General features: G+C 36.1%; 1 protein-coding gene across 3 annotated transcripts in view; it reads right to left on the reverse strand.

Moving 5' to 3' along the window:
• Positions 1 to 15071, reverse strand: part of ZNF385B (zinc finger protein 385B) — a 360011-nt gene that overhangs the window by 250014 nt on the left and 94926 nt on the right. The window contains exon 1 of one of the 3 annotated variants that reach the window (XM_053665130.1): positions 4525 to 4724. The exons of the other annotated variants lie outside the window; for them this stretch is intronic. Within the exon in view, the coding sequence (XP_053521105.1) occupies positions 4525 to 4624 (100 nt within the window). The 5' untranslated portion in view covers positions 4625 to 4724. Of the gene's footprint in view, positions 1 to 4524; positions 4725 to 15071 lie in introns of those variants that run through there. 3 annotated transcript variants of the gene reach the window in all.

Here is a 15071-nt window from a genome sequence, read left to right on the forward strand (position 1 = left end):
GGTCTATTTTTTTCAATTTAATTGAAAAGCAGATACGGTTTATGGAACACTTCTTTATTGGGGTGGTAGAATTAATCCATTTCTAAAGCCTGGGTTAACGCTCTCACATTCAACCGGTCAAGTTGGGCTAAAAATAGTTTTCCTGCTTTGACATGTCATATGGCTGATGTAGAGAGAACTAACGTGGCATTTTAGACTGGGTACAAAAAGGTAACTTAAAGAATTTACTCTAAACATCTCTACGTTAGTCACTAATCAACAGCAAGATTGCCTAACACAAAATTTTGTTACACTATATGTGAGTTTAGGTCTATATATATTTTTCTTCTTTGGAGAAACAAAATTTGCACTGACATCTAGTCACTCCCACTGGGAATGTTCACAAAAATAGTGGGGGGGGGGATACTGGGAAGTGAGAAGAGAGGAGAAAGGTACTGCAGAGGGTTGAGTAAGCAGAGAGGGCTTTACAATACAGCCTTGGGTGAGATGAAAGAGGATGAATGAGCCTCTATTCCTTATACTCCTGTAGGGAGGTTGCCAGATGTGTCAGAGTGACGTTCACCGCCACGCTAGCACGTTGTGCTCTGCTCTGGTGAATTAAAATTGGAGTACTGGGCTGGGAGCAGTGTTTTGGATAAATAGTTTAGCAACGATACAATGGGCATTATATTGATATTTTAATACATTTTTAAAAAATTCAATAACACCTGCCTATAAATATTTTGATATCTTATGAAGAACATAGTAGGTACACAATAAACATAGTCTATTTTACTCAGCAATGGTGCACTGAATAGTTACAGTATCTTATAGATTTTCTTCCATGTCAAGTTTGCAAGTTACTGTGGCTCTCTGAGAAACCTAGGAACTGGCAGTAAAAAGTAAGAGTCCTGGAAAGTCCAAAGGACTATGACCATTTGAATAAAGTCCAGATAGAGGGACCTCTCATTAGGCATCTTTCCTATAACAAAACAAAATTAATCTAAACTCATTTCACACATGTTGAGGCAGGACAATTGTGAAAATGTCCTAGTTGGCAGGGGCTAACCACTGGAAATTAATCATACAATTCTCAGAATTACTTATTTAAAATGTTACTGACAGCTGTTGTTGAATGCGATGCCTTTGTGGTTTTATCTCACTATTTACAGGAGGCTTTCATAACCTCATTACAATTTCTGTTCCGCCAATGCTATTTTCTATACCATTTTAAGGTTCTCAAATGGGAACTTTCTTATCATGGGAGTTTCCCAGCATAAACCCTAACAGTAGAAACTGATTCCTTTTATTGGGATTTGAAGCCTCCATTATGGCTTTGTTAGAACCCAACTATCTAGCTAATTTTTGGAGACTTGCTTTATACACCCAATGAAATTTAAATTTGAGCTAAATAACAAATAATTTTTAATAAAAGTATGTACTAAATATTGCATGGCACATACTTATACTAAAATTATTCATTGCCACAGCAACATACCTCAAAACAAAATACAAACTATAGAAATGGTCTAAAATGGTTACTAAACATATACATGGGAAAAGCTCAATGAACGAACTTGAGTTTACTACATCTGCTGTATTTCATAACTGACTGTTTTTTAATCTACTGAAGGGAACTCTGGGTTGTCATCTCTTTCTCTAAAAGTAAAAGGATGCAGGTAGATCACACAGAGAGACATGAGAATCCCATATTTTCATGATAACTTTCTAAAGCCTATTTTTTTAAAGAAAAGTTACTGTTAAGACTTCAGGCAGCTAGGCTAAATTATCCCTCGCTTCCTCTAGAAAATTTGCTATGGTCTATGAGCTGTGAAAAGTTTCCCTATTCTAAGTGAATTCTGACATTCTAAAACTTCTTTAAAGGTTTCATTTACTAAACAGATTACATCATCAGGAAATTTAAAGAGAAAAATCTCAGTGCACTTCTAACCTTTGAAATCTCAACTCACAAACCCAATTGGTTTCCTGGGCCTTGGGGAAGTGAGACATATAAGATGTTTATTTGTAAGCCAAAATCTAAAGCAAAACCCCCGACAATCTAATGATACCTTGTGACATGACATTCCCAAAAGAAGAGAAGAAAAAAATAGTTTAAAATTATGCTTCATGTAAAAACAGAAAATCTTTTAATTATAATGCCACATATTATATCCCTACATTTCAATAAATAACATTTTATCTTGAATCTTTAATCAAGGATTTGATTCTCTTTATCTAGGCAAAGATCCAAGGGTTAACAGGGAAAAACCCACAAAATTCAATATTTCAGAAGTGTTTTCAGTTTTGTCGTCAAAGTCACATGAGAGAAAAAGTACAAAACACCATTCCACCCTGTACCCCAACTCACCTATATGTATCCATTACCAACATGCAAAGCATAAACACAAGAATAAATAATTCACTGAATGTCCTTGGCAGTTAATTTTGATTACCTCTATTTCAAAATGCATTATGATCGATAAAACTTTCAAGAAGATTTATTTTCTGATGGGGAAAAATGGCTAAGGGAGTCATTCTTACAACATCTACAAATACATCTCCTCTGTTATCATTCTGTGGGAACAAAGAAAAACTATTTTCATATTTGTGTCATTTTAGCATTTGGGAGGTTTTACTTTTCAAAATAAAGCAGTTCTAAGAAAGGAGACATTTTTCAACATTTTTAATGCACTTTGAGAATGTTTAATTTTATTTCTAACTAACCCTCCTCATAGCACCTATATGCGATAAAGTATAGGTAGTTTATATCAAATACTAACTACATAAAGCTTCCCATTCTCTCCAACAGCGCTTTAGGATGTATTACAAAACAAACAGATAAGCCTTAAGGATTGCACAATATGGTCAATGCGAATAGAGTGGTTTTCTGAAAAATACTGCAAAAAGTGGAACAAGTACCTTACATTTCACAGCACAGCTATTGTAATGTCACATGTCAAGTAAGTTCCCAAGTGGGAAATGTTAGCACTTTAAACCTGCAGGTCCTGGATTAAACCACATAAAGGAAATTTGGAGAAATGACAGTGCATTCAGAAAGAGACTAGGTTGAAGGTAAGAGTCTCCTCTTGGTGGTCTAATTAGGTGACCCCCCCATTTCAGCTTTTTAAAAACTTGTCATAGAGACACCTTAGCAGAAGCTGTCAGCTTTGACAGAATACCAAAATCCTGGCAGTGAACCATAAATGGACCATTACCACAAAAAGAGCTGCTAAATGAGAAACCATGTGCTCAGTATAAAACTAATTTCATGCTTTCAAAAGCACACAGCGGCTTCTAGCGAGATAGTGGCCCTGGGACTTGCTGAGACAGACTGGCGAACACAAACGGTTTGCTCCTGATGCGTCTGCTTAGCCAAGCTTTACATGTACTGGCAGTAAATGGGGTTCTCGAATCTTCTGTCAAACAAGTACACATTTATCTATAACTTTACAGCTGAAAGCTATAAAACAGCTGCTGCAAATTTAGCAGGGAAAACACATACACATACATACACATTATATAGACATACATATATATACACATGCATACTCCATGTACCATGTAAGCTTCCAATCAAATAAAAATAGTTTTCTGCAGACCTTATGTTCTAAACAGACACTTAATAAGCATACTGCTATTCGAATACATCATAAGTCTCACAGTCCTTTCTTCTTTAGAGATAGCTTCTCATATCATGTCGGAATTGCAGTTTAGAAGAGCCTAAGCAATAGGACTCCATCTACTCAGAGGCTAACTTTGAGTTTGCCCTTACATAGTTGGCTTTCAGATACTCTGTACTTATAATGCTACATCAGACTGTCTGGGCACAACGACCTAGTAATTTAACTGCCCAGGTGAGTCTCAGTACTTTATTTACATTTAAGTGATAAAATCTGCTACATTTAAAACATCACATCTAATTAAAACACGCTTTAGGAGGAAATGCTGCTAATTTTCTCTTCTCTCATTCAGTATATCATCTCTAGAAATCAATTACTGTAGGTTGTCCAATGTCTGACAGGTCATAACTTTTCATTATTAATAATGTCAAGCTTAACAAGGTGTCAACTCCAGTATTTAACCATTTCATTTACTCTCTTAGTTACCTTGTAAACATCACTTATTTCCTCCTATATACATTTTGCATCAAATATTCTATAAAGTGCATTTAGTTCTCAAGTTTTTTTTGTATACCTGAAGCACATTATAACACTAATTACCTACTTAATGTAATGATAACAAATTGTACAATATCACTAACTTGTTCTGAATGTTTAAAATGCAAAGGAAGTCACCTACGTTGAAATGTCCTCGGCAAACAGCTAGCACAGAAAGAAAAGAATACTATCACACCCATTTAAGGAGTTATTTCCCAATAAAATTAAAGAATCATACATTTTTCTCTTCTGAGCTGCCCCTTCGGATCTGTCAGCACAACATGATAAACACGACTGATAACTCCACGGGATTCAACACAGCATATGAAAGAATCTGTTACTGACACCTCAGATGCTGGTGTCCAAGTTTTAGGATAAAAATGCTCACCTCTGCTAGGAAGTCCACTCCACATCCTGGTAAGGCTTTCACCAGCTTCGAGAGCAACCAAGTTCGATAAACAAAACTTCCAGTGTGTGACCAGTGGCATGCACAGTGCTACCGAGACTTGGCTCCAGCCCTGATGATCTGTGTGACAGTACCACACTATATCAGTGCAGCTCCAAACCTTCCCAGATGCCGGCTTATTGCACTGCTCATTGAAAATCCTTTACACGCTGGCAACATTTTAGGGAAGGACAAGCACACTCTGAGTCATTTGTAAAGAAAGCAGAGCAATTTCAATTCTCTATCTCCACGCGTGCTGAAACCAGAGGCTCTGTCAACCTACAAGTCTGAGGTGCGTTTAAGCCGGAAAACAGGCAACCTAAGCCTTCATTATCAATGCATGAAATCAGCCACTGTGATCAAATTCAAGCAAACCACAAAGAGGATATGATTATGAAAAGCTCCACAGATTTAGCACCAAACCTTGTGGAATGAAGACTCATCTAGTGAAATTGTGTAAATGTTAAAAATAGCTCTGGCTTTTCAACAATGAGCTAGATACAGAGAAGAAATCAGTAGTCTATATTATAAGGACTTATCATAAAAGCTGTAAAAATAGCTGTAGGTTCCCGGGACTTCTGTATAGACAAATGAAATCACTCGAGGCTATTACAATTATAACACACACACACAAATGACCATATGTTCCACACAGATATCCATTAAGAAAAATTTAAATATCTTTTAACCCCTATGTGCCTGTCTGTAAATTAAAGTAATAATGGTAGTAAAAATGTGCAGGGTTATGACAGCACCAGGGCAAAATACAATTAAGGCAAATTCTTAAACAATAAAAATTTAAATATAAGCATATAAAGAATATAAGCATACAAGTTAGAGAGTATTTTTAATACCACAGTCTTTGACTGCTTACTCTTAAAGTACATAGTTAAGTCCATATACCACCCCCAGCCACCCCATATTTATTCCTCTACCTTTTACCCCCCTTCCTCTTCCATTACCATACTATAAGATCCAAGAGGCAGCTGGCACAGTATTGAGAGGAACAAGGTAGCTGTACCTCAGAAAGCAGCAGCAATGATTTGAGATCACAAGATCCAGAACTTTGCTGTGTGCATGCAAAGTGCAGAGCATAAAGGACATAAAATACTTATCAAAAATCACAAAAATTACTGGAAAGAATTCCTAGTGGACAACATTGATAAAGCACACATGTAGGTTCTATTCAGATTTCTTTAAATGGGCTTTAGGTTCTTGTTAAAACTCTAAAGAGGAGCAAATCAGTATCCAATAGAGGACCTTCTGAACACGACTGTGTTCAGTTCTAGGAATTCTACTAGCTCTTAGGTGCTACATTTAGCAGTCTCTACAATCCAAAACATCTGTGTAAAAAAAAAGCAATATTCCACATCATGCATTTACATAACATGGCATTTTGGAGTGATGTTAAACGTGACGAATGCATAAGTATCCTCATTGTATCCCTATGTGTGGAGCTGACTTTTTATAGGCTGCTGGTTAGACACCCTCCATCTGAGACAGTTACAGCTGTACATGAGTGGGCATGCCTACGAGTGTGCGTGAGTACCCACACTTGTGTGTGTGTGTGTACCCACATCATAGAAGAATGCACATCTACTTTCACTGCCTGAATTCCATTTGCTTTGTGCCCCATGAAGCCCCTAGGACATTTGTTTGAATGTATTATGAGAAATGCCATTGGACATCACTGGTTCAGCAACTGCTGAATGTTCTGCTTCTTTCTCTCTTTATCTGTACTTCTCTTGTCTCAGAAAATAGTCCATGAGAGACTGTGTGCCTAAAATTCTTTTTATTATTTCCATACATGCACCTCCTTAGTAATAAACATTTAAAATGAAACCATAATATTGAATATTTGACAATAGGCCCTTAATTAACTCTTATCTAAAACCCTCGCCATCAAGATGTATTTCAGGATTGAAATGCTTTCAAATTTTAAAAGATAATACTCTGCTTGTAACATGATATGTAATGCCTCCATGGAGTCGGGGGACACACTCTATAATCAGACACATTAACATTAACGCAAAACATGCTACGTGGGATACACAAACACTACCATCAACTTCACATCACGTCGAGTTTTGCCATCGATATGAATGATAACACCTCCTCATTTCCATAGCTTCTTGGATTTTAGGAAATGTAGGTAAGAGATTATGGATCTGTAGCAATGTTTATCTAAACTGTTATAAGGTTAAGGATTAGAAAATGGTACCTAAGCAAATGTTCTCTTGCTTGAGCAAGAGATTTGAAGATTAGCATTGCTTTAATAGGATGGGCAAAAAATCTGAGAGGAGGTGCTGATCAGACTGAGACACAAAGCAGAGCAGAGAGGCAGCTATAATGCAAAATGACAAAACTGGGACACGGGAACAAAAGGCAAGAAGAAGCCATTCAGAATTATTGTGGCAAGAAACCAACATAATGATAATATCAACTACTCATTGGTTACCTAATTTATACCCAGTAATGTGAAAGGCACTTGACATAAATGTTCCTCTTAGCAACTTAACTTACAATTTTGAAAAGAAAATTTGAAAAGAAAAAATACATTTTCAGAATGAAGCGTAAAACACTGGGTGATCTCACCTTCTTCTCAATGTCCCTCAAAACAAAACATCTATAATGTTAACATATGTAAGAACGTCAGAAACAAAAAAATGAGTTTCATCTCATAAACTAAAGGGCCCTATTTTATTTTTGTAAATTATACACTATTTGGTATAGGATTTCTTCAAAACCACATGTACAAAAAAAAGTAGTAATATTCTTTATATCAATATTCAAATTATTTAACTTTAAAATTTATTTTTAAAATATTCTTGCCCTGGTTGGTGTAACTCTGTGGATTGATCATGGGCTGCAAACCAAAGGGTCACCAGTTCAATTCATAATCATCGCACATGCTTTGGTTGCAGGCCAGGTCCCCAGTAGGAGGCGCATGAGAGGCAACTGCACAATATTTCTCTCCCTCTTTCTCCTTTCCTCCCCTCTCTCTAAAATAAATAAAATCTTTAAAAAGATATATTCCTAAGAAAGTATTACAAAGTATTTACTTGGAATTTTCCTGTGAGTGTATTTCCCCAAATACCTTTTTAATAATCAGCACATTAACAAACTTTAACAGAGCATTGACTATTGTGGACCTAAGACTTTGGACCTGTATCATTCAGCATCTTCTAAGAGATCTTGGTCAAAGGGTCCAAAGTTGTAGTTATATAGAATAGACCAGTCTAGCTATCTACTGTGCAACACTATGACTACAGTTAATAATACTATATTGAACACTGGAAATTTGCTAATAGAGATTTCAGGTGCTCTTACCACACACAAATTAAACGATTATGTCAGGAGATGGATATGCATTATTGGCTTGACAGTAGTAATCATTTCACTATACAAATGTAAATCAAATAATGTTGTACAACTTAACACATACAATTTTTATTTGAAAATAAAAAAAACCTATGGTTATCCCCCCAATAAAAGGGCATTTCTTAAGTGCCTTTTGGGGTTCAGACTTGCAGTGAGGAGTTGTCCTGCAGGTGTTTATTAGAACACTGGTCTTTCTGTTCACCATACAAACTAGAGCAGAACGTATGCATCTAATTTCAGTATCTATAATACAAAGTTACTTTCCATGCGAAGAAAGAAACTGCATTTATTTGTTTTTTTAAAGTACAACATAATTTGGTGAATTCTTTCTTTAGCCACTCAAATAGTGCCCTGGTGGTTTGGTGGAATTACTACAACTTCTGAAAGTAACTGATTCTAACCCTGGCCTATGTGGCTCAGTTCGCTGGAATGTCATCCCATAACTGAAAGGTTGTGGGTACGATTCCTGGTCAGGGCACATGCACATGCCTCCGTGGCAGGTTCAATCACTGGTCTGGGCAATTCCTGGTCTGGGCGTGTAACAATGGCAACCAATCCACGTTTGTCTTCCACATCAATGTTTCTCTCTCCCCCTTCCTCTTTCCCTTCCCCTCTCTCCAAAAGCAATGAAAACAAAATGTCCTCGGGTAAGGGTTAAAAACAATGTAACTGATTACCTAGAGTGGGTAACTCACCAGGACCAAAATCAGCATCTCCTTATACCTCACATAAGGGAAAAATGAACCTCTTGCACATGGAGGCAAAAGACTTTTGATGGAAAGGCAGGCTCACCAGAGGGCTGGCTGGCTCTTACAATGAAGCGGGTCAACATAATGTAAATTCCATCACACTCAGCCCATAATATAAAAAAAAATACTAATAACCAGCCTACCCACTTCCTCCAAACTTCTTGTCTAATTGGGAGAAAAAGCAAACCTATTTCACAGTTGGCTGAAGAACCAGCTCCACGTCAGCTGTACAGTTCCGCAGGGATGCCTAACTTGGAAGGGCATCTCAGGGTCTGGCTGGCTCTGGTGCTGCCACGGTATGAAAGTAGAACATGTGTGTGAAGCGATTTGGACAGTCAAGTGACTACACCCACGGTGAGGAAATCCACGGGCTGATTTGAATTTCTATGGAGCCAGCCACCAAATCTTTCTCCCCGGATTAGTTCAAAATAGGTAACAAACATTCACACACAAATATCTTACACTTCTATTCTAAGATGACACCAGGATTTTAAGTGGGTGTTCAATGATTCAAACCGCTCAGCCACACCAAACACTTGGCATAATTGTCCAAGAGTCAGTTCCACACTGAAAGGTGTCAGCGCTTGGTGTTTAAAACCTAAAAATCAAGGCTTGATGTAAAACATTTATCTGTTAGTAAAGGTATGTAGAAGTTCATAGTCCAAAGTAAAAGCCTATCAGTCCTTCACTAAAAAATGGGCCAAATGCCCCTTTTAATTCTTTTGTGATAAAAGTTCCATTCAAACTCCTTTATATCAATTCCTTAGAGTTCTGTTCTTATATAATTGACACCCATATTTAGCATTTTAAAAATGCATGTACAGAAAAAATACAAAGCTTATTTCTAATGACTTCTTCGGGTCCACCATAGGTGTAGTTCCATATTTCTGACATTACCCGAAATGACTGGGCTGCTGACCGAAAGCGCTTTGGGAGATTGGAGTTGTAACCTGAGCTTTCACCTGTTTCCAAGCTCTACTCTCACTCACATGGAACCTCCTTAGCTTCAATAAACCCTACAACAGAAATCTCAATTAAATCTACCCGGGGAGTACAGATGCAGAGCACACACTTTGCCCTTTTTGAAAAAATAAAATTCAGATTTAGAAAAACACTTGGAAACTTAGTGATCAATCCTGGGTCACAAAGAGTCAGAAAAGTATCTCAATATTCCTTTTACTGTATCATCACTGGGTCTGAATTCTTCCAAGAGACAATTCTTGGGCTCTCCCCTAAGGATCTGGAATTTAAACCAAATAAATCAAATGTCCTTTTTTCAAGAGTCCTATTTGGTATATTGACAAGGAACTTTTTTGCCCTTCTAAGCCCGTTCTTCTACAGAAAACTATGGGAAGACACACGGGCTCTACGTAAAAAATGGGTTGTGAAATGATTTTTCCATGAAAAATTTTTATGGACTTACAATTAAGGGTTCTAGGGAAATAAGTGCATTGGAAGTAATTTAACCCACTAACCTCCACTAAACCCTAAAATGTTTTATTTACCTAGTGCACTTACTGTAGAAACTCATCACTACTTTATCAATGACTTGTGCTTTCACTGTGGCACAGAGATTTTGCAAAAGATTTCTTGGTCGAATGATAAATGGAAAACTGACTCATCAAAAATTAAGAAAAACAGGCATTTAGAACATATGTTTCTAAGGCAAAAGTAAGAGACATTACCATACTGATGAATTCTAGCCCCATTTCTGCACCTTTCTCACAAACCTAAGTTTGTGTCATTACATTTACATTCATATCTAATATCTCTTAAGATGAATGATAACTTTCATAGACAGAGGGCAATACTAGATATTTAAGTAATAATTTTTATTCCTGAAACCTGAAGAAAAATCTCCTTTCTCTCACTCCTGTGACTCTCACTCTGTCCCCCAAACACACACCCTGACATCTCTCCTATAGATTCTGCCTAATGATGGAAGATGCTCATAAAAAGTCTGTCAAAAGAGCCTGCTCCCGCCCACATATCCTCACCTCTTTGTATTTCTCTGCTCTCCATACTCATTAATAAATTCCAGCAAAATATTAACAGTATTAGAAATGAGGAAGTATCTCACTTTCAATATACTTGTGGCACCATCTTGTGGTAAATCAATAGTGTTACAGTTTCAATTTAAAGTTCTAAGGTTCAAAAATGTGTGAGAACCCATTCGTGGATACATTTTACATTTTATTTATTTATTTATATTTTTAAATAGAATGTATTGGGGTTACACTGGTTAATAAAATTATATGTTTCAGGTGTGCAACTGTAAAATACATCATCTGTATTTTGTGTGTTCATATACATACATATTGTGTGTTTACCACCTGAAGTCAAGTCTCTTTCCAACACCATTTATTGCCCCTTTACCTTCTTCTACCTCCCCGGAGTTGCCATTCCTTTTTCCCCTCTGGTAATCACCCTACTATTGTCTGTGTCTATCCAGTTTTTTTATTAATCCCTTCACCTTTTACCCCAGCCTCCAACTCACCCCACTTCTCACAGATGTCAGTCTGTTCTGTCAATGAGTCTGTTTCTGTTTTCCTTGTTAGTTTATTTTGTTCACTAGAGTCCATATTTCAGTGAAATCATACAGTACTTGTCTTTCTCTGACTGGCTTATTTCACTTGGCATAATACTCTCCAGGCCCATCCATAGTGTCCCAAAAGGTGAGACTTCCCTCTGTATATACAATGGAGTAGCATTCCATGGTGTAAATGTAGCACAGGTTCTTTACCCAGTCATCTACTGATGGACACTTGGGTTGCTTCCAAAGCTTAGCTATTGTCAAAAACACTACAACGGACACAAGGTTGCATATATTCTTTGAATTAGTGTTTTGGGTTTTTTCAGATATATTTCCAGGAGTGGAAATGCTGAGTCAGTCATGAGGTAGCTCCATTTTTAATATTTTGAGGTAACTCCATACTGCTTTCCACCAATCTGTATTCCCACCACCAGTGCACAAGGGTCCAATTTTCTCTACATCCTCACCAGCACTTGTTTGTTGATGTATCGATGATAGCCATTCGAACAGGTGTGGGATGATATTTCATTCTGGTTTTAATTTGAGTTTCTCTGATGATTAGTGAGGTTAAGCATCTTCCCATATGTGTATTGGGCATCTGTATGTCCTCTTTGGAGAAGTGTCTATTCAGGTCCTTTGCCCATTTTTTAAATAGATTATTTCTTTCTTTGTTGTTCAATCTTCTAAACTCTTTATAAATTTTGAATATTAATCCCTTTATCAGATGCATCATTGGCAAATACGTTCCCCCATTCAAGAGTTGTCTTTTCATTTTGTTTGTGGCTTCCTTTACTGTGCAAAAACTTTTAATTTCATGTAATCCCATTTGCCTATTTTGTCTTTTGTTTCCCTTGCCTGAGAAGACATCAGGAAAAAAATTGCTACAAATAATGTCTGAAATTTTACTGCCCGTTTTCTTCATTAATTTTATGGTTTCAATTCTAATATTTACGTCTTTCATTTGTTATGAGTTTAATCTTGTGTATGTTGTAAGAAGGTGGTTTAGTTTTAGTTTTTGCACATATATTTTCAATTTTCCCAGCACCATTTATTGAATAAACTATCTTTACCCCATTGTATGTTCCTGGCTCCTTTGTCAAATATTAATTGACTATAATTGCATGGGTTTATTTCTGGGCTCTCTATTCTGTTCCATTGATGTATATGTCTGTTTTTATGTCAGTACCATGCTGGTTTGATACTATGGCCTTATAGTATAGTTTGATATCAAGTAGAGTGATTGCTCCAACTTTGTTCTTCTTTCTCAAGATTGTTGTGACTATTGGGGTCACTTTTGGTACCATGTTTTTGGAATTATTTGTTCTAGACCTGTGAAATACACCATTGGTATCATGGTAGGAATTTCATTGAATGTATAGATTGATTTGGGTAGTTTGGACACGTTAATGATGCTAATTATTTTTATTCATGAACATGGTATAAGCTTCCACTTATTTGTATCTTCTTGAATTTCTTTCTTCAGTGTCTTATAATTTTCCAAGTACAGGTCTTTTACATCCTGGATTAAATTTATTCCCTGGTAATTTTTTTGTAGCAATTGGAAATTGGATTGTTTTCTTAGTTTCCCTTTCAAGTAGTTCATTATTGGCATATGGAAATGCAAACTGATTTCTGGATGCTTATTTTTTATCCTGCCATTTTACTCAATTCATTTATCAGTTCTAGTAGTTTCTTGGTGGAATCTTTAGGGTTCTGTTTTTATAGTATCATGTCATCTGCAAAACTGACAGTTTTACTTCTTCCTTTCCAATTTTGATGCTTTTTATTTCTTCTTCTTGTCTGATTGCTATGGCTAGGACTCAACATATTGCTATGTTGAGTAAGAGTGGTGAAAGAAGACATCCTTGTTCCTGATCTAAATGCTTTTCATTTTTGCCCACTAAGTACAATGTTGGCTATGGGTTTGTCATATATGGCCATTTTATGATGAAATATATTCTTTCTGCTGCCACTCTGCTACGAGTTTTATCATAAATGAGTGCTGGATTTTATTAAGTGCTTTTTCTGCATCTATTAATATGATCATGTGATTTTATCTTTCATTTTGTTTATAGGGTATATCACACTTACTGGTTTGTGGATACTGTACCAACCTTGAATTTCTAAAATAAATCCCACTTGATCATGCTGTATGATCTTTTTAATGTATTGCTGGATCCAGTTTGCTAATATTGTGTTGAGGATTTTAGCAGTGATGTTTATCAGGTCTACAAGATTCTTTCTTTGTAGTGTCTTTATCTGGTTTTGAAATTTGGATAATACCTTGTAAAATGAGCTTGGAAATCTTCCTTCCTCTTGATATTTTTGAAATGGTTTGAGAAGAGATGTTAGTTCCTCTTCGAATGTTTGGCAAAATTCACTTGTGAAGTCATCTGGTCCAGTGCCCCACCCCTTTTTTAGTTTTTTTATTATGGCTTCAATATCATAATTTTTCTATCCAGATTTTTTTATTCTTCCTGATTCAGTTTTGGAATACTGTATGTTTCTACGAACTTATCTATTTCTTGCAGATTGCCCAATTTGTTGATATACAGTTGTTTATATTTTCTTATAATCCTTTTTATTTCTTTGGTGTCAGTTGTTACTTACTTCTCGTTTCATTTCTGGTTTTATTTATTTGGGTCCTCTGTCTTTTGTTCTTGATGATTCTGGTTAAAAGTTGGTTAATGTTGTCTGCCATTCTTCAAAGAAGCAGCTGTTGGTTTCATTGGTTTTTGGCAATATTTTTACACACTATTTCATTTATTTCTGCTCTGATCTTCATTGTTTTCTTTATTCTACTTACTTTTGGCTTTGTTTGCTTTTCTTTTTCTAGTTCCTTGAAGTATAAAGTTAGATTGTTTATTTGAGATACTTCTTGTTTCTTTAAATAGACCTGTAATGCTATGTTGGATTGCATAATTTTCCTCTTAGGACTGCTTTCGCTGTGTCCCATTAATTTTGGGTTGCTGTAGCCACATTTTCATTTGTTTCAAGATATCTTTTGATTTCTTCCTTGATCTTAGTGTTAACCCATTCATTGCCTAGTAACATGCTGTTTAGCCTCCATGTCTTTCTGAGTTTTTCAGTTCTTTTCTTGTGATTGATTTCTAGTTTCACAGCATTGTAGTCAGAGAAGATGCTTGATATGATTTCAACCCTCTTAAACTTATCAAGACTTGATTTCTGTCCTAATATGTGACCTATCCTAGAAAATATTCCCTGTGCACTTGACAGGAATTATATTCTGCTGGTTCGGGTTGAAATGCTCAAGATATCAGTTACATCCATCTGATCAAGTCTGCCATTTAACCACTGTTTCCGTGTTGATTTTCTGTCTGGAAGACCTATCCATTGATGACAATTACATGTTAAAATTCCCTACTATGACTGTATTGGTGTCAGCATCTCCCTTTCTATCCATCAAGATTTATTTGACATTTTTAGGTGCTCCTATGTTGGGTGCATAAATATCCACAGGAGTTATAGCATTGTATTGGATTTCTCCTCTTATCATTATGTAGTGTCCTTCTTTTTCTCTAACTATAAACTTTGCTTTAAAGTCTATTTTACCAAATGTAAGTATTTTCCCCAGCTTTTTAATTTCCATTTTCATGAAATATCTTTTTCCATCCTTTTACTTTTAATCTGTGTATATCTTTTGTTCTGAGATGGCCTCTTGTTTTCTTATCCATTTTGCTACCTTATGCATTTTTACTGGAGCATTTAAGCCATATACATTTAATGTGATTATTGATAAGTGCATATTTAATTTTTTAACTATTTCCCTCTCTTTTTTTCTTCTTAAAGAAGGGTTTTTAACATTT

The sequence above is a fragment of the Artibeus jamaicensis genome, unplaced genomic scaffold, assembly GCF_021234435.1.
Source record: "Artibeus jamaicensis isolate MK-2021 breed Jamaican fruit bat unplaced genomic scaffold, CSHL_Jam_final contig_391, whole genome shotgun sequence".
NCBI lineage: Eukaryota > Metazoa > Chordata > Mammalia > Chiroptera > Phyllostomidae > Artibeus > Artibeus jamaicensis.